The sequence below is a fragment of the Gymnodraco acuticeps genome, unplaced genomic scaffold (assembly GCF_902827175.1).
Source record: "Gymnodraco acuticeps unplaced genomic scaffold, fGymAcu1.1, whole genome shotgun sequence".
NCBI classification, from domain to species: Eukaryota; Metazoa; Chordata; class Actinopteri; order Perciformes; family Bathydraconidae; genus Gymnodraco; species Gymnodraco acuticeps.
This window is the reverse complement of record NW_022990021.1, coordinates 3,142,874-3,169,101: the sequence shown is the minus strand read 5'-3', so window position 1 is coordinate 3,169,101 and position 26,228 is coordinate 3,142,874. Positions and strand designations below refer to the sequence as shown.

The following is a 26,228-nucleotide window of genomic DNA, read 5'->3' as shown; positions in this document are numbered from 1 at the left end:
AACATAAAACACAATGACAACTTGAAATCCAGAAATTAGGCCACATGACACGGAAAGTGTTTCATGCTAAGGGTTGTCGATAATAAACTGGACCCTACTTGGAATGCTGAAGTCTTCAAATCCTCATATGTGGAATAGGCACACAACTGTATATGTCATAGAAACAAACATCCTGTAATGCATTCAAACATTAAGCAGAACTCTGGTCAACAATAGCGAGGTATACACCACTGCAATTGATTGATAGTGTCCAATGCCACAAGTTCAACATGTTAGCACGTTGTTTACAGGAATCCAGTTCAAGCACAATTTGCATTTTTTTCCCCCCAGAGACACCACACTATGTTCCTCATTGGCCTATAGGGTAGAACCATGTGTGTCGAAAGAGACACAGATGCTGAGATTCAGGGTGTAAATTGCAGAAAAGTTCCCACTAGTTCCCCCAGTTCTAAGTGACCCAAGAGACCAGAGCGATTTTCGGTGCCTTTACAAAGATGTCATCACTCACTGGTTTCCCGTTCTGCCAACTGTGTTCAGCGGAAAGTGCAACAAAGCCACAGTGCATAGGATGTGTGGCGGTTCTTAGTTTACTCGCACTCCCACAGAGGCATTCCTGATCCATAGACTTAACGATTGAAACATTGGAAAAGTGGGCATACTTCAATGCAACTGGACTAATCTGATGAAATCCTTTTGATTATGTTGTGGATTATGTTATGCGTGCGGATTATAGGTTTAAAACTGACACACAAAATGCACAGTCATCATTTTCCACTCTGACCACACAAGGAGTGATTTGTAGGTTTGACCCACATTGTAATTGTAAGTTTGGTTCAGAAATGGGATGAACCTACATGCTTTCATTAAAGTGAGGGCTACAGTATAATGTGTGGTCATCTGTAATATGTAACAGAGCTTTCGGAGAACAGACTTGTCAGTTTTGTTTATTGCTGTGTTAGCAAGATATAGCTTCACATTTGCTAGTTTGTTTCTAGGAATAAATTGAAGATACCATTTTTTTAACAAAGCAGTAGACCAATTATTGCACATTTGAATGTCTCCTGACAAGGAGTTTGTCGTCCTTTAAAAAATGGTTTCACCTGTTGCTTGGAATGCTGAAGTCTTGAGATCCTAAAATGTGTACACTAACTGAATAACTGTATAGATCAATCAAATCACCATTATCCAAACGCTGGTTAAAAGTAGCTAGAAATAAACCACTGTAATATAGTTATACGGTCCAGTGTCACAAGTGTTAGCAAGACAGTAAATGGAAATCAATTTCAAGCACAATTAGCATTGATGTCATCCGTAACCCCCAAACAATTCCCCAAGGTGCCCCAACAGACCAGGACTAAAGGCAAAGCATGTATATTGAAAGTTTAACAATTAATGGTAACACTCAGAGGACAGAACATATCTTCAGTTCATGAGGTTTATGACCTTGCTGGTACTCCATGATTTAATTCAGACCTTCTTAGTCTTTAGTTCTTAATCTTAGTTTTCACACACCCTACTTTAACATTGGTTACTTTGAAGCAACTGCAAACACATGTTATATTCTTCAGAGAAATTGCTTTCCTTGGCAAATGTTGGAATACAGTGGCTTGTCGAGTCGACCTGTATGCTTGTGCACCAGATGAATTGCGGTTTACTTAAAATGGACACAAAATAGGACTGGTGAGTCACCATGAGCAGCAATAGCCCACGTAGCTGAAACTAAAACAGATTCACTGCTCAGAGGAAGCATGTTCTGCATAGTAAGGGGGTCTCCCTGAGCAATAACTAGACTTAGCATTGGAAATATTATCATATGGAGAAATGGGCCAACTTGCATTGCTAATAGACTCAGCTAACAAAATCCTGTTGATTATCCTTGCCGGTTTAAAACAGACACACAAAATGTCCAGTCATCTTTATCCATCTTGTCAACACCATAACTGATTCATCAATTAATCATAAACAGATGTATTGTCAGTAAATGCAACACATACAGTCTGTAATCATCACCCACATTATCGTTGTCAGTTTGGTTCATCACTAGCATGACAACTGTGTCAAATGTAATTTAGAATCCAACGGATGGTCTCATAGCAGAGCTGCAGGAGAACAGACTAGTCAGGTTTGTTTTGTGCTTCTATTTTTACTTTCTAAAAGGCTATGTGTGATAAAGATGGTCAAATGTGATTTGCATTTGCAATTCATAAGTTTCAAGCGGGCTATTTTGTGTGTAGGTATCAATTGAAGATACAATTTTTAACGCAGCAAATCTACTTGACATTTGTACATTGTGTGATAAGAGAGAATAAAAGAGGCAGTAATAGGAAATATACAAAATGGAGGCTTTCGTTTAATGGAGAGGATTACAAAAATAAATTGTCTTTATTTGCCCTTCCTCATGGGAAACTAAATATTAAAGCTCTATTTCATTAATATTTGCATTTTTACTTGGTTTGTTGACATGTTTTCTGGTCACTATCATCCCCATGGATTAACAAAGTAAAACAATGTTGTTGATGTTTGAAGCAAATATCCTGTTGTCCCAATGTGTCATGGCTGCATTAAAAGCAATATAACTGTGTATTAATGTAATGCATTTTTAATGAATGTATACGACCAAACAATATATTTCTCAAAATATGTTCTTTTAAGCTTGGGTTTATTGTTTGAACTACACATTGAATTTGCCCGCAGTGATTACAGAGTCACACGCACAGGGTCAGTGTTTGTTAATACTTGCATGTCTGGGAAATAGAGTACACACTAACATGTGCTTTATACAAAGGATTAAGCATTTACGTAATACATTTGTTTACATTTCAGATATCTCATGTGTCATGTGATATTCCCAAGTTTAAGGCCTAAATGTGTGGCAGCATTTTGTTTCCTAATCAAGAAATAAATGGGAATATAATGAAACATACCTTTTGTCACAGTGGATTTCACATATTTCAGTAAAACACCTTTCTTATGAAGTGGATGTTTACATAATGGCAGGAAATTACTGAGGAAATCTGCTGTAGAAATGTTTACGTAAAACCATTCTAGCGCTACGCACAGTTTGAAAAATGCTTAGTGCTAAGTGAAGGGCTTCCTGAACACTCTCTTTGAACTGATGACTGTAGAGTCTGTATATATGTGCCTGAGGAGTTTGTCTACACAAGCCGATATGAAATGCCATATCTCCTTGATGAATATGTTTGACTATAAGTAAGTGAAGTGTTTAACGTCTAACCATCTAACCCTAACGCATTTTTTCTGTACTTCTTGCCAGAATTTAAAGACTCATGGGATACAAGACATACATTAGAAAATCGTCCGAGTCCAATTACAGCTCTTCCTGCCATGACATTTCAAACATGTTGTTGTTCATCAGGCCTGTTAAAAACATGGTAACCTCCTTAAGCAGACTCAGATGTTCTTTCACATGATTGAACAACAACATGTGATCTAATGAGTACACTTAAAACTCAGAAAAACACACATCCCTAGTATACATGAATTTAGAGAATAACATACCATGATACTGATTACATCGGTCAAACCAACAGAGGGTGACCTTCAAAATGTTTAGAGAAAGGGTTATTGTGATCGAAACGTCAAATATTTTTACAGAATTGACTAAATGGTGCGGGGATTACCTTTTTTATTAGTTATTCATTGGATTACATTGCCCTTCTGATGTATTCAATGGAGGGGAATAACTTAAGTCCAAGGAAAAATGTAACACTTACAATTAAATGACGACTGGGCAAACTCTATTTGCTGTCAATGAGCTACGATTAAAAACTCCAGTACCGCCAATAAATGGATACTGACATCTCTTTGTCAAATGGTAATACACACAAATGGCTAATTCAAGTATTCAACATCCCGAATTAATGAGTTACACAGCATCTCTACTGCAGGTTGATACATCCCCTTCTCTGTTGAATTGGAAATGACTATCCTTGACATTTTAACCTTACTTGTCAATCACACAGAAGTGCAACATCAGATCTATTGTCTGCATTCTGATGAGGTAAAATTGAGATGGCCTCCTACTCCTACTCCTACTCTCTCTGCTCTCAGAAAATGTTTATAGTTCCTGTCTCCTTAATACATTTCACCATCCTGCCACGCTTGATGTACAACAATCTGCACTACAGTTGACAAGCCTTGGGGAAAATGTGTGACATGCTGACCGTGACTTACTGTACTATGCACTGACCATAACGAATTAGCCCTGATTTGTTTACCCTAGCGTTATACTGTATGTTCAATGAAATCCATTTAAAACCACAATATGCCATCATCATCATCTCATGTTTATCATGTGGGGATCAAACCAGTGTAACTTACATAAATCTGATATGACATTGAAGTGTCTGACCTTGCCGCAGACTACAGCCAAGCCTTGGGTTTTATTCTCGTCATTTAGTGAAAGCATGCTTCAGGGAGACACAACATGCAAGTGTGGACACATCTGTGTAAAATGATGGCACCCAGCAGGGTCTTTCCTCTCACCCAGCTGTCACAACAATCAGTAAGATGAAAGATGCAACACAAAGGCAGGCAATGCTGGTGGGATGATAGGACTGTGGAAATAGGAAGCTGTGCTGTGATTAAACACAGGTGATCAAAGTCTGTCAAACAGTCCAGCATGGAGGATGTTTAAAAAACAACTTTGGTATAATTCAAACCTTGAGGATATATGTTTGTGCAGAGAACGTCAATCAAATAACTGTTTATTAAACCCTTTCCCTAAACTCTACAACTAGTGGCCGATCAATCTCAGACGGAACCAGTTATTGGTCTTTGTGTTTTTCATTTTATTTCCTGATGTCAGTATTAAGTGTATGGTAAGAATGTGGCATGGAGAAATTAGATTTTTCTTTGCACCACAAAAAACAGTATTCGTGTTAAAATGACTGCCAACATGTCGTTTTCCCGCTTCAAAGCACTTTCAATTTCAAATTCAGGCCTAAAGTTCCCTGTTAACGAGCTTGTCGAATAGAAGGGATACATGATAAAAATGGTCCCCCCTTATTTGACACACAAGGCCCATTCACACACACAAGAGGCTCAGTGGCATTCTCAAATGGACACATTTTAAAATGTTCATTTTATAATGTATTTACTGCACGACAAAACTCAAACCGGACAACAAAATAATGTAAAATGGTTTCTTAAGGTCTGGGGTGGAGACTATAGGGTGAATGGTAAAGAAGGAAAATATAAAAAAAGAAAACAAATTATATATTATCACATATTATATATATTATATAGTGTGCATCTGGACCCGGTGACGACATTACCTATTGACGCAGCAACCACTGTAAGTTATATTCTTGTTTAATTAGACTTCTCTGTTTCATTTATTCGACTCTGTATAAATTGTTATTGTAGCGTAAACGGCTAAATCGCGTTTGAGAGATTTTAAATCTCAGATCTTCTCAGGCGAAACCTGCTTTACAGGTCTCAGCACTCAAGCCTGCATTAATATAGGCACGGCCAGTCTATTGATAGCGTGAAGTACAACCGCGTGACTCAGTCATTTTGTACCTTAAAAAGCATTTAAATACCGCATTTAAAATCTGATGAACTCAGTGTGCATCTGTACCCGGTGACGACATTACCTATTGACGCAGCAACCACTGTAAGTTATATTCTTGTTTAATTAGACTTCTCTGTTTCATTTATTCGACTCTGTATAAATTGTTATTGTAGCGTAAACGGCTAAATCGCGTTTGAGAGATTTTAAATCTCAGATCTGCTCAGGCGAAACCTGCTTTACAGGTCTCAGCACTCAAGCCTGCATTAATATAGGCACGGCCAGTCTATTGATAGCGTGAAGTACAACCGCGTGACTCAGTCATTTTGTACCTTAAAAAGCATTTAAATACCGCATTTAAAATCTGATGAACTCAGTGTGCATCTGTACCCGGTGACGACATTACCTATTGACGCAGCAACCACTGTAAGTTATATTCTTGTTTAATTAGACTTCTCTGTTTCATTTATTCGACTCTGTATAAATTGTTATTGTAGCGTAAACGGCTAAATCGCGTTTGAGAGATTTTAAATCTCAGATCTGCTCAGGCGAAACCTGCTTTACAGGTCTCAGCACTCAAGCCTGCATTAATATAGGCACGGCCAGTCTATTGTCGCCCATCAGCTGTAGATAGTTAACTAATTAGAGGGCCGTGGCCCTACAGCTGTGAGAACTGAGCAATCAGGCGTCCATTTCGGGTAGCTCTTTCCTGGAGCGTCAGTTTCAGCGTCAGACAGCCGAAGACTGACAAAGACATTGGAGTCCTGCGGGAGTAAGACTGACAAAGACATTGGAGTCTTGCGGGAGTCACGAGGGAGGCAAAGAGGAGGCAAATCCTACTCTGATTGAGCTGGTGTCTTATTTAACTTTTCTTTAGTTTTCTAGCCCCTCATGCTATAATCATGTGTATTTTCTCTATTCCTGTTCATGTGTCTTCTCGCAATTATCACTGGCCCCGTGTATCTCCTAATCGATATAACCGGCCTGCTCTCGTCTATCCCACGTGCTCCACTGAGATCCAACATCTAGTTTCTGGTGGCCTGTGGAATTGCCAGTCAGCTGTTCCTAAGGCTGACTTCATCTCTGGCTACGCCTCCCTGCAGTCTCTGGATTTCCTTGCTCTCACTGAGACCTGGATTACTCCATCCAACACATCCACCCCAGCAGCTCTCTCCACTGCATATTCCTTCTCCCATACACCCAGACCCACTGGCAGAGGAGGTGGCACTGGTCTCCTGCTCTCTCCCAAATGGAGCTTTTCCCTCTTCAAGCTACCTAACTTCACTCCTTCCACCTTTGAATTCCATGCCGTCACAGTAACCCATCCTATACAGTTAACCATTGTTGTTCTCTACCGTCCACCAGGCGCCTTGGGGGACTTCTTGGAGGAATTAGATAATCTCCTCTCACTCATCCCTGAAACTGGCCCTCCCGCTGTACTTCTCGGAGACTTCAACCTCCAGACGGGGAAGATAGACGAACTAACATCTCTGTTAACCGCCTTTGCTTTCTCACTGTCTCCGTCCCCACCGACTCATAAAGCTGGCAATGTCCTTGATCTCATATTCTCAAGGAACTGCGCTACTTCTAACCTCTCTGTAAACCCGCTCCACACATCCGATCACTTCTTCATTTCATTCTCTCTATCCCTTTCCAAACATAACAAACTAATCTCTTCTCATCCTGCACTTGTCCGCCGTAACCTTCGCTCCCTCTCCCCCTCTAGCTTTGCCTCGTCGGTGCTCTCAGCCCTCCCTTCCTCTGATTCGTTCCATCTCCTGCCTCCAAACTCTGCTGCAGAAACTCTCCTCTCTACTCTCTCATCCACTCTGGACTCGCTCTGTCCTCTCACATCTCGGCAGGCTCGTCAGTCCCCTCCTGCTCCCTGGCTAAATGATGCACTGCGTGCTAATAGAACCGTCCTTAGGGCAGCAGAGCGGAAATGGTGGAAATCCAAACACCGTGACGACCTCCTAACCTATCAGGCTCTCCTCTCCTCTTTCTCTGCTTCGATCTCTCAGGCAAAAAGCACTTTCTTTCAAGATAAGATCCAATCTTCCTATTCCAATCCTAAAAAACTATTTTCCATCTTCTCCACCCTCTTGGACTCTCCAAAAGCTCCTCCCCCCCTCCTCACTTCTGTCAAGCGACTTTGTTACCCCACTTTGAAAAAAAGGTTGATGATATTCGCTCTTCTTTTTCTGACTCACCTTTACTCACCGCTGGGTCACCAGACCCTCCTTCCACCAACACACTTACCTCCTTTTCCCCTCTCTCTCCAAGTGAGGTTCTTACCCTCATTACCTCTGCCCGCCCTACCACCTGTCCTCTGGACCCTATCCCTTCAAACCTCCTTCAGACTATCGCTCCTGATATTCTACCGTTTCTCACCCATTTCATCAACACTTCTCTAACTTCTGGTCACTTTCCAAACAGTCTCAAGGAGGCAAGAGTAAACCCTCTCCTAAAGAAACCCACTCTCAACCCGTCTGATGTTATAAACTACAGGCCTGTCTCTCTCCTCCCGTTCCTGTCTAAATCACTTGAACGCGCTGTCTTTAAACAACTCTCCTGTTATCTCAATCAGAACAACCTTCTGGATCCGCACCAGTCTGGTTTCAAGGCAGGTCACTCCACAGAAACTGCTCTCATTGCTGTCACGGAGGAACTGCACACTGCCAAAACTGCATCCCTCTCCTCTGTCATCATCCTATTGGACCTGTCTGCTGCATTCGACACGGTGAATCATCAGATCCTCCTTCGCACTCTCCAAAAACTTGGAGTTTCAGGCTCTGCACTTTCCCTCCTCACCTCATACCTGAAAGACCGTACCTACAGGGTGACTTGGAGAGGGTCTGAGTCCGACCCTTGTCAATTAACTACGGGGGTCCCTCAGGGCTCTGTTCTTGGTCCCCTCCTCTTCTCCCTGTACACAAACTCGCTCGGATCAGTCATTAGCCCGCATGGTTTTTCTTACCACTGCTACGCTGATGACACCCAATTAATTCTGTCCGTTCCCCGCTCAGAGACCCAGGTCGTTGCACGCATCTCTGCTTGTCTAGCTGACATCTCTCAGTGGATGTCTGCTCACCACCTCAAGCTCAACCTTGACAAGACTGAGCTGCTCTTCCTCCCGGGAAAAGATTGTCCCACTCTTGACCTAACAATCAACATCGGCACCTCAGTTGTTTCCCCGACTCAGACTGCAAGGAATCTGGGTGTGACCCTAGATAACAACCTGTCCTTCACTGCAAACATCGCTGCTACAACCCGTTACTGCAGATACACGCTTTACAACATCAGGAAGATACGTCCCCAGCTGACTCAGAAAGCGACTCAGGTTCTGGTCCAGGCTCTCGTCATCTCACGCCTAGACTACTGCAACTCCCTCCTGGCTGGTCTACCTGCATGTGCCATCCGACCTCTGCAGCTCATCCAGAATGCAGCGGCTCGTCTGGTCTTCAACCTTCCTAAATTCTCCCACACCACTCCGCTCCTCCGCTCCCTTCACTGGCTTCCGGTAACTGCTAGAATCCACTTCAAGACACTGGTACTTGCTTACCATGCTGCGAATGGATCTGGCCCTTCCTACATCCAGGACATGGTTAAACCGTACACCCCAGCGCGTGCACTACGCTCTGCATCAGCCAAACGACTCGTTGCGCCCTCGCTGCGAGGGGGACCCAAGTTCCCATCGGCGAAAACACGTGGGTTTGCTGTCCTGGCTCCAAGATGGTGGAATGAGCTCCCCATTGACATCAGGACGGCAGATAGCTTGCACATCTTCCGGCGCAAACTGAAAACTCATCTCTTTCGACTCCACTTCGAGCGTTAGAACTATTAACGAAGCACTTTTATACTAATAAAGGACTGGCTTACCTAAAGCCAGTTGAGTAGCACTTGAAATGTTTGGCTCTATGAAACCTGATGTACTTATATGATTCTGTTTTCTTCAAGGTTGTGTCTTCCTGGTCGAATGTACTTATTGTAAGTCGCTTTGGATAAAAGCGTCAGCTAAATGCAATGTAATGTAATGTAATGTAATATATTTTAACTGTAATAAAAAATAAAGTAATATAATAATAACAATTATAATGTACACTGATGCTTATACTAATGGGAGAAGCCTGTCATGGTCCCTCCTCCCTTTCTCCTTCCCTGTGACACCAGCCTGTGTTTGAGTGTTGTTTTATTATTTCCAGCCTTTTGTTTGAGCGAGGTGTGCTTGGTGTGTTTTGGTTTTGTCTGATTGTTTCTCTACCCTCTGCTCTCTCTGTCTCTCCCGCTGCACCCTTGCACATCCTTTACAATTCATCTTCTCTCCCTGCACTAAGCACCAACAGCAAGTCTTCTTCTGATCCCCCCCATGTTCTGTCAAGGTTTCATGCTTCCATCTCCTAAAATAAGATTGCTCACAAGTCTACAAGAATTGGCTTTGTCTCCAGGAAAACTGACTAGGTTAACCTGTTTGTCCACTTGCCAGCTGCCCCATCAAATCACCTCTGTAAATAAAGATGTGTTCTGTCATATGATTTATGCCTCAGTTACATGACAGTACGAGCCGGCCATAATGAACCTAGCTAACTTTGATTCAGCCTACCAGGGAGCAGCTGCTCTTAGGTCAACGTTGAATCCAACTGATTTTGGATTTTGATCAAATCAGCCTATCAATTTTTATTTAGATTGCCCAAAATCATTAATTACACATTTGTGTCAGGGGGCTTTACAGACTGCGTATGATAAAAGTCGGAAAGTGTCACCACTACTGATAACATGTGAAGCCAAACAAACCATTCAGATCTTAATCAAAGGTTTTTTTTTTGTTATTGATTCTGACCGGGTTGGCCAGACAAACATAGTAGTCAGTAGTCGATAGCTCTTACTTGTATTGACATTTTCTAGGGCATGTTCCACATCAGCATGACTAAGGGTAGGGACGGGGGATGACAAGGACACATTTAGATCTGTATGGGCAAGCCAACTTTTACATCAGTGCATAGACCAGCTGGACATACTTGTAACACCAACCCTCAAGCAGAAGAGCACTGTTGATTAAAATATGTCTCAACTTCCTGTTAAAGGTTTACAGAGGAGGTGGTAAGTCAAGTGTCACTCAATTCAATTCAATTCAATTCATTACATTTATTATAGACGCTTTTCCAGAGCTCAAAGCGCTTTACAGATACACATTACATACATATCAGTCATGTAACGGTCATGTACTGTGGACAATACCCACAGGAGCAAATTCAGGTGAAGTGTCTTGACCAAGGACACAACGGCCTGACGCAGTGGCGGCGGGTTTCGAACTGGTGTTCCCCAACGCCCCCTTGATATGATGATCAACGCACAGCCCACTGCGACACTCCGCCCATCTTCACACCTCAAAGTCATCAAAGCGCTTTACAAGTACACATTACACACATATCATACATGTAACGGTCATGTACTGTGGACAATACCCACAGGACCAAATTCGGGTGAAGTCTTTGCACATTTCACACAGGGTGATAATTAAAGTCTTGAGAAGACTGAGGTGTTAGCAGCTATGGGCGATGATCACCAATTGCCATTCATGTGATTGCAGTCATATTTCTTTTTCAGTATAGAAGTAAAACCAGCATGATAAATATTGTATATGCAATAATATATTGTTATATATATGTTTTTCCTTAATGACCATGTTTTGTTTGCTGTTAAAGATTGATTACCTAAAATAATTACACACAGTTTGGTATTAGGTCAGCTCTACTCCAATGTGGAAATACAGCTTCCCCTATGACACAGTGTAGTACTTTGGACTATATGCAGCCTAATCTTGCCAGGCATTTCCCCAAGTACTTACAAAATACAAAAACTTGAGCAACTGTTTCCGAATGTGCTACTCATAAGGCCAATAGTGACAAATAATAAGCACACCCATTAAAATGCTATAGATTTACAACAGCCATGTATTTACATCTAATATTTTAGAATGCTGACATATTTTATATTTTGCATGCAAACATGTTCATTTTATCAAATATGATGCATTGTGAGAGAATTTTAAATTGCATTTGTAACCGTAAAATGTCAATAAGACTTGTGGGCTGATTTTGATTCATTTTGGGGCGATTTGGAAGATTTAGGGGACTCCTAGTACTAGACTCCTAGTACTAGGATGGGTTAAATGCAGAGGCCACATTTCACCGTGTGACCATTAAAGAGGGTTTCATCCCTCCGATTCTATTTTATTTGGATTGGACAGATTGCCTATTTATTTGAAGAAAAAGTTTCCACAGTAAAGATAATACTATTCATCTTGTGCTCTCTATATCTGATGGTCTCTACACTGCTCATGGTAGTAAGAATCAGCCCACCGAGAGTACAAATATGCCCACTTTTTGCTTAAAACTGCCATTTTTTTTATCCTGTTGGATGGATTCAGCATGTTTTGAATCGGTCAAGTAATTTTAAAACTATGTTTACATTGGCTATAATGCCATTCATTTCAATGAACGCAATAGGCTAATTGTACAAATGTGTGGGTTGATGGCAACTAGACTATAATCCCTATGGTTCTAATGTAAACAGCAAATACCTGGCTCAAGACTTCTTCTTCTGAGAAGGAAGTTGGAGTTTTCCATTTTGAAATTATTCATCTGAAAACTGGTGCAGCTTAGTTGAAAATATGTAAATATTGGATACATAAAGGAATCTTACACACTACTGTACATTTGGACAGCATGAATTATGGGGTTGTGTAATTCTAATACTGTTAGGTTTAAGGCGTTGACAGTTAAAAATGGAGTCACTAAGAGGAAGTTTCACAAACAGCTGACAGTTTGGCATCCCAAAGAAGACTTGTACGTCTGATAATCATATCTGATTTCAAGAAAGAAAACACTTGATTCTTAGTCATAAAAATACTTTATTGAACTAGTAAAACATCCTCTTCCAAAATAGAATGACAACAGCACATACTCATGGGATGGCCCTAACATTGATTTGGCATAAGGCGCATTTATGTTTTATGTTAATTGCAATCTTTATTTCACATCATTTTCATCAAACTTCTTTATAGTTTCAGAAATGCATACCGGGGTATAGGACCAGACGTCTTCAGGACCTGTCATGGTCTTTTGTTAATTATTCTCCTATACAGGGCCTGACACCAGGCTGACACTATAATCTGATCTGTTGGCAGGTTCTTTTCTTCCTTGTCTTCCGTGGCAGGGTAATTTATTCCTTGGCTTTGTGCATTGGCCACTATGGCTTCGCCCACAAGGGCAACTGTGCGTTTTAAGCATTAGCACTCGACACATCAAAAGAATTCACACATTACATTTAATTTTGTAAAACAGAAACAATCCTCTGTATTGCTATACTATCTGGGCATCAACAACACAGATGGGCTTTTGGTTACAAAAACACAATTCAGGACTAAGTTAAGACTTATTTTGCATAAGCTGTCAGGCTTAATGAAAAATACATAATCCACAATAATAATAACACACAACACAAGATGGCAAACACAAGACAGATTTGTAGATTAGGCTGTACAAACTGAACAATTGCTATGATGTTCTGTAACTAGCACTTAGCAACAGACTGTCCTCATGTCCTTTGTTGCTTTACACTATGTTCAAATCAATAAGCAGGTCAGTGCCTATAGGCATCATGTCTGGATGAGACCGTGCGTGCCACGTTGTGTGTTTGTGTGTGTGTGTGAGCCAGGGGGGATTTTCTGATTCAATCGGTTGTGATGGAGGCGGCTGCAGCTTTTCATTAAGCTGCAGGGATGCAGAGGCTGGCAGTCGGTCAGAGATTACTGACAGACTGGCAGCAGGAGTGTATGTGTCTGCGTCTTTGATCTGCACCTTACCCTCCTCACAGATGGTGATGTAGATTTATCCCTCCCCCTATCATGTGCTGTCTACTCCATGCTGGTTCGAAAGCACTATTTAGATGATTAAACTAAAATTCATATTTATCCTTGCTTTGTTTGTTGACACAAGGAAGACCCACACACACTCGTGTTATGTCTCTGAAAACATTGGCACCAGATGCTGAATCCTGGTAAAGGTGCCGTAGCCATCGTGAAGTGCTTTTCTTTTAAAATGAATTATGACAGGGAATCTGTGCTGGCTCATTACATACATTAAAAAACAGAGATCCAAATATGGCAAGTGCTTCATCTCACAGCTAGAGCGCCCAATGTGAAAAAGCAATGGGCCACAGGAATTTCATTTCTTTAAAAAAAATTGGACAGAGAGAGACATATGTGCTTTGTGGCGCACTGCAAAAGAGGTAAGTCTGACTAACGGGAGGGGGAAGGGAGAGAGCAACAGGGCAGAAAGGGTAAAAAGGGGGGGGAAGGGGTATTACTGGAAGGAAGCACGGACAGGGCGACCCTTGAGCGGCTGGGGAGGGCGGTAGTTGTCCACCATGCAGCACTCGGGCTCACCCTCAGCAGAGAAGAGCAGGCTGCGGAATTTGGCCATCTGTGAAAAAGGAGAAGACTTGCGTTAGTCATTGCTGATGACCTCCTGTGTCACTAGGCAAACTAGTCTCACTGCCGAGTCACCGACTTCTATTCAGAGTCGTGTACTAGCAGCTGTACTGTTGAAGCATTATGGGAAATAGTCGCTTTCTTACTGTAAGGTACAGTATATGAGAATATTGATATTTATGTCTGTACAGTAGTGTAAAGCTACAGCTAGCAGACTGTTAGCTTTCCATAAAGAGTTAGACACATTTTTTGTCAAACTATTTAAGTCAGACTGGAAACAAGAGTCAACCGTTACAGCACAGTGTCAAATGATTTATCATTAACTCTTCAGCCACATGAGTATAATGTACACATTGGATAACTATTCTCTACTGAGACAAAATAGTTAAGCTAATTGTGTATTACCTGAAACCATTTACGAATTGTATATGTGTTACTGTATATCAACAACTTGTGTTGTCATTATCCGCTTGACGACTTAAATAGCACCAAGTCTAAAGGTTATGTCAACACGTCTCACATGTCTCAGACACCTACTCGCCTCCATGAAATAAACATTTGAGCAAGCAGTGTTTATTCTAACATGGCCTAAAGACTCCAATCACAAGGACACACCTTCCTGGAGGGGCTGTTAGTTTGGATGAATGCTTGGTTGGAAGGAAAATCTCTATTTCAGTGGTAGGATTATGGGTAATTTTAGGAGTAAACACTTAGCAAATGCAGGTATGATGTGTAGTTATATATAGAATCACCCACTGACTAAGACTAAGTATCTTTATCTAAAGTGCAAAATGCATGTGTGGGACAATATTTCCTGTTGATTACCTACAAAAAAAGAAAAGCTGTGCAGCATATGTGTGAACTCTCGTTTGCAACTTGTTATACATTTGAAAGTTGAAATAGCTGCCTGTATTGCCTTTCCTCCCTTAACAGAGGTTCTTCTTTTCGTTTAAGCCACGAAGCTAATCTGAACAATTAGGTCCTTGATTTCAATCTAAATGGAAGAGAGGATTTGCTATTCTAGGCCGTGGGCACACAGCCAATGCTTGTGCTACCGCTGAATGGCCTCTGTGAGCTAGCCATACCTGCTCACAGCTGACACTGATTGGCTCTTTGCAGACAATCCAGGTAACGCTCTCCAGCAGGGGGGGTGTGGTCAGGGAGCCGTCATATGTCCAGTAGTCAAGGCAACCAGGCAGCAAGGTAGAAGGGTCGAAGTCAGCGAAAGAGGTCTGCTTGCCCTGAAATCAATAAAGGAAAAAACCAGGTTAGTGGAAAACCTCATTTTAAATCATGAAATGCTAATGCATTATGTTCTTTATGGAAACATACTTTGGCCCTGATGTCATTGAAGGCGTCGAGAACCTTCTGGAGACTGGCATTTGCATCACCGATCTGAAAAAACAACAATATCATGTTATGATCATTATAACCAGTAGTAGTACAGGAAAAGTTGTTGACTATAGTAATACTGACATGCTTTAAGCGTTATTACTGACCTTCAGGAATACTCCAACAACAGCGAGCCCATCAGGCTTGCTTGCAGCCTCACCGAAGCTTGGGTATTTGGTGTTCCAGTGCACCAAATGGAGCTAAAAATAAAAGAAATAGATCAAAAATAATGTAATTTCCTCACAGATTGAAGTCAAATACAAACATCCCTGGGGTTAAATAGCTTTGATGGTTGAGTTAAGGCAAAAACGACAGATCACAAGCAAAAAGAAAATGCTAACTAAGTTGTTTACTGGCAAACATAAAGGGACAGAAAATGGTTTCTTTAATATTGAATGCCAACCCCAATTTGTCAGATACTACAGCTTTCTGAGTATAATGGTCCCCATAATGGCTCAGAGCAAACGTACCTCAGCAGGATACTTGGTCCCAGCCACGGTATGTTCAGAGCCTTTGTCATCAGACGCTCCCCAGTGGAAATGAAACTGCTTGAGCCTGTACACCCCTGAGATGGGTCCTTCTTTCAGAGCTGCAGAATAAACAAACATCTCCCTCAGTTAATCCCATACTTAACGTGGATAGGGCTGTAATGAGCCAAAATGAGACGGTCTTATAAAACAATACAGTGATACAAGTTTTAAACGTTGAAGGAAAAAAACAACAACAGCAGGTTGACAAGATCAATTACTTTTGGGTACACACACACACACACACACACACACACACACACACACACACACACACACACACACACACACACACACACACACACACACACACACACACACACACACACACACACACACACACACACACACACACACACACACACACACACACACACACACACACACACACACACACACACACACACACACACACACACACACACACACACACACACACACACACACACACACACACACACACACACACACACTTCCTATTTCTTGGAGGCAGACTGACTTCCTGTTGCATAAGATCAAATTGAAGGGTTACATTATGTCCTAAATGATGTCTAGGTATTGTTAACATCAAACATCCTTCCACTGTTATACATAATCCATAGTTTTACAATGTAGTGACACTGTAGCAGATACAGAAAAAACGTGTGCTATTTCTGGTGCATTGTTACCAAATACTGAGTCACTAACAGACAACTGGCCTCTCTAAACAGAATATTTGTGTCTCAGTAGTCAGCCTCAAATGATAAGAAAACACATTACTGATCTCAAGAAGTGACTGAAAGGGATTTTCACAAAAATAAAAATAAAGACTGATATTCATGTTTGCCACTGTGCACACACATGATCTATCTATGACATGATGTATGATGATTTGCTTTATTTAGAAGGGCATGATGGAAAATAAGTGCAGTAAAATGTAAGAAAGAATAAAGAAGCTCATGATTTTAGCAGTACTGTATGCTTTTTTGTTTTTGATAAGTGTCCACACGAAATAATCCGTTGTGTTGGTTATGCAAACATGCTCTTCTTTGTTCTCTATCAGGTCACCCACAGAACAACCAATCCAAATCCTAAATCCTTTTATCTGTCTCTTTCTGCAATAAAATGTTATATAAATGGAAATGCAATGAAATAAAAATAGAGGAATAAGCAATCTCCATTTTAAATTATAGTTTGGGGGGGAAAAAATCAAGCATCATTCATGTGGTTACTCAATCCCATGCACGGTTGGTGAACTCAAATTGAACCAAAACGGCGTTTGTTTGGAGAGTAACTTCGATTTTTGCGCTTTTGACCTCACTAGCAGCTGAAATAATTTGGCGTGGTTTACTGCGGTGTTACATTACCAATGCAATTAGTATGCATTCTTTGTGCTCGGCTGAATGGAACACCCTTCAATGAATTCAATCCAATTAAAATGGTTAAAAAAACAAAAAAGAAATACAATCTAATACAACTAAATACAAATCTATGTCCGTTTGTTTCATCCCTATATTAAAAAAACAACCTGTAGGCGCTAATGGAAACTGGGGCGCATTACTCATGCATCAAAAATACATGTTAACATTCTATTAACATGCAGTTAAATTGTGCACACTGAGAGCTTCTGTTAACGGACAGGATGCATAACGCCTGAATGCCGCATTTGCAGGTTGCTGCATCCCGTATGGCGTATCATCATGAGGACATTTTGATTGATTGCCTTTGTTTGCAAACCAATATTAGTATAGCTCCTCTATTTCATTTTCAAACATTGCAATATGTTAGTCGAAATATAGGGACATTTTGTCTTTCTTCAGGGCAGGCTAAGAGGATATATTTTAATGCCATTTTTAAATGAGATTCTTGAGCGGTGATATCACGTCTCCAACGAGTGTCTGTATTCATCAAATATTAATGTCACACTAACTTGAGCTATCGCTGTCATCTGCGAAGGTCACTTGGAAGGAATGTCCGTTGTTGAGGATTTCAAGGCAGTTGGAGGGGTCGTACTTCAGGCTGAGGGGCTTCAACCCGGAGTCGTATGATGCTCCACCAGGTAGGATGTCAATGGGAGACTGACGGGGTCCATCGGCAATAGGGAAGTTTGAAACCCATTTGTCGGGTCCTGAAAATAAAATAACAAAAGTGTGATTATAGAGATCTTTCAATGGGATTTTAATTAAAGAAATTGCGCGTCTGGGGATGCGCAATGATGAAAAGAACGTAAACACTGTGCAGAATTAAAAATATCTGCAGTGATCACATTCTCCAATTAATTCACAGACTTGCGGGTTTTATAATTTCTCTCAATAATGTCACCCCATCATTATAGATTGCAATTAGTGCCTCACCGTTGTTCGCAGCGTATCCCCATGCATGAGCCATTGTTAGAGTTTGGATGAGCTGTGTTATTCCCTAAAGCAAGTCGTCCCTGAGCACAGAGCAGTCAGTGTCCACCACCTGACAGCTGCACGGCTTATATAGGGTCCCCTGCGAGCGGTGAGTGTCGGGCTGGTGTTAGCCACATGATGTCCGCGCAATGACCGGGAGGAGTTTAGATGCGCCGCAACGCCGCAACACTGTGGATCAATGTCTCTCTCTCTTTCTCTCTCTCTCTCTCTCTTTCTCTCTGTCTCAGAGTGGTGGTAAAGTCTTCATTTACAAGCGACAGTCTAATGGGTTGGATAGTATTCCTCGAGCAACGTTGACCGCATTTTAACCTCTCATCTAATTTAATTTACATGTCATGTCAGGAAGTAACGGAATTACGCAGCAGCATGCAACCTACAGTATGTGCCACCTTGAAACAGAAAGTGCATGCTGGAAAACCTGCATTGCAAACACTGAAAAGTGAAAGACCAAGGGCTTCAAATAGTGATATACACAGTTACTACAAAGTTAAAAACACACCATCGTTACTTGTTGGAGTGCCAAGGGAATAAGAAATCAATATAAAACTATTAATAGCACTTTTATTATATTTAAATTATAAAATGTAACATTGGCTTCAACACATTTTTATCCGAAAAAAAGGTTTTGCGTAAGGGTATGTAGTAATTCGGTTGGATCTCCAAACTAATAAAAACAATTACTTGAATTATTATTCTCTATTGGCAATTCATACAAACGTTTAATGATTTTTAATGTTTATTTTATTAGCTTTTCTTTTTAATGACTGATTTTAAATGCCATTTTCTTAATCTCTTTCATTTTTTGTAAAGCACTTTGAATTGCCTTGTGTTGAAAAGTGCTATATAAATAAACTTGCTTTGCCTTGCCTAATGAAAAACACAAAACTAATTTGAAAAAGAACCTTCAGTTAGAACACGAGAGATATCTGTCCGCTTCTACCAAGACAAGATAAGAGAACTATGCGCCTCCTGTCGATGATGTGTTTATCAGTGACGGTGTTGCATCAGTTATACACAAGGCCAACTCAGTGTTTAGTGATAAAGAATTGACTGACACATTATAAACACAAATTAGTTACATATAGCCTATGCTGATATCACGACACAATTTGCATGAAAAGTTTGAGAAAATAAACATTCAAGAAATAATCTATTGTTACCCTTTTAGACAATTAGGCCTCAAACTCCAGGTCTCTCCCCAGAATCTCCAGCTCCAGCATCCTAGTGGCCAGTGCAGCTCACTGATGATTGCTCAGTTTTTCAGAAAATCATACAGGCTGTTGTGAAAAGCTCATGGTATTACGGTGCCACCTGCTGTTGGTAAAGGAGAATGCAATGTTGTTTTGTTGAGTTATTTTCTTTTTCATTTAAATCATAATTAAATCTTTATTCAATTAAGCCAATATTGCAAAACAAAATAGTATTTAATAGTGTTAAAAATGTCACGTTGTTGTAATTTCTCTAGAGATGACTTTTAAACTCTTAAATCAAGTTAATTGTATTCTGTTTTATCCAGTGAATTATTCCGGTAATAATTTAAGGTTTGGCAACTATCAATAAAAAATAAATAAAATGTTAAGCTTGTATTTTTAATAAAATAGAAAACAGACCGATATTTTGTAAATGGCTAAAATAACTATGCATGTTGTTTCTTTTTAGAAATATTTCTATGAGAAGGATGGAAGCCTTGCAAACCTATAGCGTGGATATTGGACATTGGTGATTACTTGCTGTGGGAGAAACATCAAGAAATACAAATAAATACATATTTAAAAAAAACATTTGTGTGATTTTTCATTGGTTATGTTGGTATACAAATATAGTGCATGTTCTATTGTTCGTGAAAATAATATGAAGATAGGTAGGCAGTTTCCTGCCTACAGAATGATGTTTCATGTAAATAACTTTCTGCACTCTGTGAAATCTTGTTTTGGGTTTATTCAAATACAAATGTTTTTCTATTTGCCTCTCCATAAAACAATAACAAACCATTTGCAGACACATACACATGACATGGGTCACAGTGTTTGGTCACATAGGCTGGGTAAGGTTATAAGTGAATCCAGTCTGCACCCTGATTGGCTGTAGTCCAGGATCTGTGCCCTCATACAAGGTCTCCTGATTGTCGTCTCCATCCATACAGATTCCCTGCTTCTCAATGGTGTAGTTCAGCACCGCAAATGGAGCCACAGGTGACTTGGCTATCAGAATCTGTCTCTGGTGTGAGTCCACATACTGGAGAATAAGACGTGTGTTGACGCTGTGGCTCCAGGTGTTACCCAGAGCCGCTGTCACAAACCCAGCATCCTCAGATCCATGACCCCCTAAATGAGTTGTGATCTGGTTGGTGAGAACCACCGGTAAGTTGAACTGGTGTGCCAGGTATTTCAGAGTGGAGGCCTTGTGACCCAGCAGGTCGCTGCGATGCATCAGGTTACCTGGCAACGTCGTGTCAAACTCCTTTCTCACCACTGAGGCCACAGAGTCCAGGATGATGAGACCTGCTCCTGATGAGATGATGTCCTCTTCTAGTGTATCTAGTCTGTTGAGGACATCTTGACAGGTGAGATCCCTGCAGAGAAGCACTCGCCCAGCCATGTTTAGGACTCTCTCCCTGCAGTTGAAGTAGTCTGGGAACCGGCTCTGTGCGATCTCCACCAGCCTCACAGCAGAGAAAGCGGATTCAGTGTCGATGTAGATCACACCGCTGTCCAGGCCACCCTCACTCTTTGGCATGGTGGCCAGAACACTCAGCATTAAACATATCTGAGTTTTCCCACAGCCTGAGGGCCCTGTCACCTCAGTGATTGTCCCACAGGGAAGGCCCCCTCTCAGAAGTTTATCCAAAGCAGGCAAGGAAGTGGAGAAACAGGCCTGTTTTTTGCACAGCTCCAGAGCCGTGGTTACTGGCGGTGCAACAGCTTTGCTCACTGACTGCAGCAGCTCAATAGCTCTTTGGTAGCTCAGGCATGCAACGTGCATCACTTCTAAAGGAGTCAGAGACAACAGGTCCTTACAACTTTCTATGTGATGCCGTTTAAGTTGCTCACATACATCGTTTGAAAGGCCGGTTCGCTTCAACATTCTAGTCGCCATGTTGTCTTCTTTTCACATTTTCACTTGTAGACTTTTTAAAGACGGTAACACATTAAAAAAAACATTAAAACAGTGCCTGTAATCTCCTTCGACTAAAGTGATTGTCAACACTCGTCGCACGCTGATGACGTAGCAGAGAAGGCACGTTTGTTTTAGTCGCGAGCACGGCACATGAGGACATCAACATTAACCAACATCGACTGAAACACGGTCTCTTTGCAAGTATTTCATTGTTAATGTTATATCGTTTAGCTGTGTACGCACAGTTTTCGAATCCTTTTGTTAAAAAAGATGCCGTTTAGTAAAATTACACAACTTCGATAACAATTGACATAGCATTCCTGATATATTTAACAAGACAGCAAGCTGGTATTGTTAACACCATTGGAACCGTATTCTAGTTGACGTCATGTTTATACATAAGGACAGATACAGTTTTAAATGGATTTAAATGTTTCTCCAACACGTATGCTACGTGTGTGATATTTCAGTGCACAACTATAGACCAAAATGACCGTAGTAAATAGGAGGCAGGGATACACAGTTCAGTATTTGTTGAATTACTGTCGGGTTGTCTAGTAGAATTGACCAGTGAACAGTTGTTAAAGAAGTACTCTGATGTTATAAGCTAGTAGTGATTCTACTTATATGTAAGTACAATATCTGAGTACTCCTTCCACCTCTGGTAAACTACCCTACATTAGTGTCCCCTGTGTAAACAAATTACAAGTGAGACATCCTGCATTTCAGGTGCAAAAGTATTAGCATACTGAATTCCAAAAGTAAATAACTTCCTGTACAGAATTGATCTTTTCAGAGTAATACAATTATGTAACCCGGATTATATTTAGTGATGCATTCATGTGTAAGCTTCACTATTGTTGCAGCTGGTGTAGCTTTAACTAGTTTATATACTGCAGGATGCTTAATCCATAACAACACATCATTTATTAGTTAATTTGTTTTACTATTCTGAATCTTTAAAGTTACCACAATAATATTAACACTTGTTGTCGAATATATGAGAGTAAAAAGTACAATATAGCCTTCCAAAATTAAGAAGAATAGAGTAACATCAAATGCTTTAGTAAAGTACAAGTAACACTAAATTGTACTTAAGTATAAGATTTTGGAAGAGCACATTTTTAGATGTTATAATTACTTTATTAAGTTTATTATCAAATTAACAACTCCTATTAGTATTGTCATAATACACTGCCAGTCAGACAACTGGGAAGAGGGTTTGTTTTGTTTATGGTGCAACCTCTTGGAGAAAGTAGATATGTGCATGAAATTGCAAGGAAGTCTGCTTTAATCAGAATAATTGAATAAGGGTTATTAAACATTACTTCAACCTCTTGATCCTTTTCAAGTGTAATGACTCACCAATCCTTTGAAATGTGTTGATTTCAGTGCCTCTTCGCTCCTCTATCCTCCAACTTGTCTCACCGTTCCTTTAGCGCCTCAAGGCTCTGTTCTAACCGCGTTGCTTTCATGTAATTTCACCTTGATATTACTTTTGTTTTTATTTAATTCTAAAGCTAATTGTGACAAGATGTTAACGAGTGCAGCTACTTACGTCAACTCATTATACAAAGCAGAACATCCACCACATTCAACACTCATGTGCTGTTGTATTTTGGTATAATAGAAAGACTGCAGTAGAAAGCTAGGTAGACATGATGAGTGTTTTTGTATCCCTCTCACTCAACCTTGTACAATGAAAAAACTGAAACGTGGACTTTAATTAAATGTATTATTTCAACAGTTTCACATAACTGTTAGTTAAAAGCAACAAAAAAAAATAGGTTCAACTTTATGTTATTGCATGTGAAATTTGTTGACATAATGCATTAAGTTGAAGTCAACGTTTCCGTTTTTTCAGTATATGCCCTGCTTTATTTTTTATAGTATTTTTCATGTAAACATTTGTACTGCTTTTCACTATACACATTAGGCAACATTGTGAGCCCTTAGGCTAATTTGATAAAGTTAATCAAATACAGCAGTTCAACAAAACTGTGGACCGATGATGAAGCTGTGCTAGGGCTGCTCGATTATGGCAAAAATCATAATCTCGATTATTTGGGTCAATAATTGTAATTGTGATTATTAAATGCGTTTAAAGACTTTGAAAACATCCATTTATTGGAGAAAAAATATTTGAACAGTATGTTTTTAACAGTTGATTACCCTGAACTTTAAGTATAATTCAACTGGAAGAAAAAAAAATGTATTAAAAAAAAAAAATCGTTTTATTTCAATTACGTTCTTTTGGTAATTGTTGCAAGCCATAATCGTAATCGCGATTAAAATACGATTAATTGAGCAGCCCTAAGCTGTGCCACACCTCATATTCATTGACATTGCTTACAAAGGATGTCTCTTTTATTGAAAAAGTTATCTAATTTGGTTAAATGCCAGTCGCCCCAACCCTTCTCTCCTATTAACGTTAGAGGACAAATTGAGGATGTACCAACTGGAAAACAGAAAAGGCCTATCGCTTGTTTTGAAATGTAGAAACTACCACTTGAGAGCACACAGACCAGAAAATAATAATAAAAGAAAACAGGATAAAACACATGCCCTGGTTAACAATGAAATGTCTGCCGAGAGCCTATCCATGCTGACTGGTTTTCTCTCCTCAGGCAACATGGGGAAGAATAAACCAAAGGGGAAAAAACATAAGAACGTCTTTCAAGTGGCAAACAAGCACACGAAGCACAAGAACAAAACAAAGCCTGTCACCACAACGCTAAAACACGTAAGATATATTTTCTTTTCTTTTCTCTCTTGCATATATTTAGTACTCTCTTTTGTACATGGTGTCACCTGCATACTTTGATTTGTGGCTTCACAGATCACTGTATTGAAAAAGGAGAAGGTAGAGAGCCTCAATAAGATCTTCACAGAAGTCCAGAGGGATGTCACGAGCATTTCAAAGTCTGTTGCTCCCGAAAAAAAGAAACTAACACAGGTAGGGGTGGATATTTTAAAAACGTATTTTGATCCTCCAGCATTTTAGTCCTAATGATATCAATAATGCAACTTGTTATTGGTCCTTTAGGTTGTCAAAGAGCCACCGAAGGAGTCTGTAAACATCGATAGTGCCGCTCAACTCTTCTCTCAGCTATAATGGAACATGAAAGATGGACTGTCATAAGCCTCAGGCAAACACATGTTGTATGAAATGTCACAATCAGGACTGTAAATGTGTTAAAAATTAAAAACAGCTACGGTTTATTGCATGTGTGTATTTTAAACATTCTATATATTAAATGCAAAGAAACTGAAAGACTTGTCTTCTGTCAATAGTAATATTGTTTCTGGAACTGGAAGAAGATTTTATTTGTATTGGTTAATATTCTCTTGTGTAGAATGTTTTCTCTTCAAGGATTACTCTCCATGAATCTTCTGATTTATACTTTGATTCATTTATTTCTTAAGAAAACAACATACTACAGTAGAATATTCCCACTTTAATTATAACCAGAGGTGGGTACTCAGATCCTGCACTTGAGTAAAAGTAGAAGTATACCAGAGTTTAGTAATACATCGTTACAAGTAAAAGTCCTGCGTTCAATGTTATTCAAGTAAAAGTACAAAAGTATTGGCATCAAAATATACTTAAAGTACCAAAAGTAATCATTTTGCAGATTTAGAATTTACTCCAGGTGTAACTAGAGTCTGATTAAAGTGTTGTTTATATTTCACATAATTAATTCAAATCTGCAAAGTAATTAATAGTATTACATAAATGTAGTGGAGTAAAAGTACACAATTTACCTCTGCATTGTAGTGGAGTAGAAATACAAAGTATCAAAACATTGAAATACTCAAGTAAAGTACAAGTATCTAAAAATGGGACTTGAGCAAATGTACTTGGTTAATTTACACCTCTGATTATAACCGACAGTCCAAAACAAAATAGTATTCTGCAAAATATAATTTATAACTAGGAGCAAATGTTTGCTTGACAAATTGCTAAAATGATTATGGGATTAATCAAAGTAATTGCTTTTCTGTTGAATGACAGTAAATTAATTGTCCAATTGTCTAGCGCTACTTGCTTAACTAAACTGTTGATATGGGTGCATTGTTCCTCTTCATCTTGTTTCTGCCTGCTTTCAAAAACTACTTATTAGGGTTTTTTAAAACAGAACATTTTCTAAAGGATAGCACACCCTCTTTTCATTTTGGTTTCGCAACACATTTGAAGGTTTTCACACTTTATTATCATGCTTTTCATGCCTTGAATTAAGTGTAAATGAATTCACAAAGGAGTTCATTGTGATTCCTGCTTATAATGATGAAAATGTTTGCCTCAAAAATGGTATGTTGAAGTTCACAAAAGACTTTCAACAAGCATCTCATACATCTAGTATCATTTAAAAGGTTAATGTTCATTTCCAGAGATGATTGTGAGGTCTAAATCATAATTATTTAATGTAGTCCACTCCGGTATTTACAAGCTCCATTCCAGGCCTTCACACTGTCATTTCTATTAGGTCTGCACCTGAAGATGAAATATAGATTTTTTGGCTCCACTTAGGAGCAGCGGGCCGTTATCAGTATGCTGCTGCTGCTGCTGCTGCACCTTGTTGTAGAAACTTGACATCAGAGGTCGTGTGTGTACCAGTGACCAGCTGATTGCTTGTCTCCACACCGACCTCTGGCTGAGTTAGTTGGACAATACATCTGGAGCAAGGTGAAAGCAGGCTGCTAAATAAAACCCTGACATAAATAAGCTAAGAAGGAGACAAGGTGGCAATGACTTGAATGAGAAACTTATATTC

At 39.9% G+C, this 26,228-nt stretch overlaps 3 protein-coding genes across 5 annotated transcripts; 1 reads left to right on the top strand and 2 right to left on the bottom strand.

The window, feature by feature from the left end:
* Positions 1-12,423: 12,423 nt before the first annotated feature.
* Positions 12,424-18,517, bottom strand: LOC117544747 (carbonic anhydrase 1). Its single transcript, XM_034214129.1, has 7 exons — positions 18,277-18,517; positions 17,853-18,050; positions 15,887-16,005; positions 15,524-15,616; positions 15,357-15,419; positions 15,110-15,265; positions 12,424-14,016 (listed from the first exon to the last, which is right to left on the bottom strand). Exons 1-7 carry the CDS (start codon positions 18,308-18,310, stop codon positions 13,897-13,899), a joined length of 783 nt encoding a protein of 260 aa, XP_034070020.1. The 5' UTR covers positions 18,311-18,517; the 3' UTR covers positions 12,424-13,896.
* Positions 18,518-20,256: 1,739 nt separating this feature from the next.
* Positions 20,257-21,475, bottom strand: rad51b (RAD51 paralog B). Its single transcript, XM_034214195.1, has one exon. The coding sequence runs from the start codon at positions 21,430-21,432 to the stop codon at positions 20,368-20,370; it is 1,065 nt and encodes a 354-aa protein (XP_034070086.1). The 5' UTR covers positions 21,433-21,475; the 3' UTR covers positions 20,257-20,367.
* A 56-nt stretch (positions 21,476-21,531) lies between these two features.
* rbis (ribosomal biogenesis factor) lies at positions 21,532-24,727 on the top strand. Of its 3 annotated transcripts, none has more exons than XM_034214197.1 (4): positions 21,532-21,642; positions 24,081-24,196; positions 24,293-24,409; positions 24,500-24,727. In XM_034214197.1, exons 2-4 carry the CDS (start codon positions 24,086-24,088, stop codon positions 24,566-24,568), a joined length of 297 nt encoding a protein of 98 aa, XP_034070088.1. In that variant the 5' UTR covers positions 21,532-21,642; positions 24,081-24,085; the 3' UTR covers positions 24,569-24,727. The 3 variants fall into 3 exon arrangements, with proteins under 3 accessions (XP_034070088.1, XP_034070087.1, XP_034070090.1); XM_034214196.1 differs by having other exon boundaries at positions 21,532-21,650; XM_034214199.1 differs by having other exon boundaries at positions 21,532-21,654.
* The last annotated feature ends 1,501 nt before the right edge of the window (positions 24,728-26,228 follow it).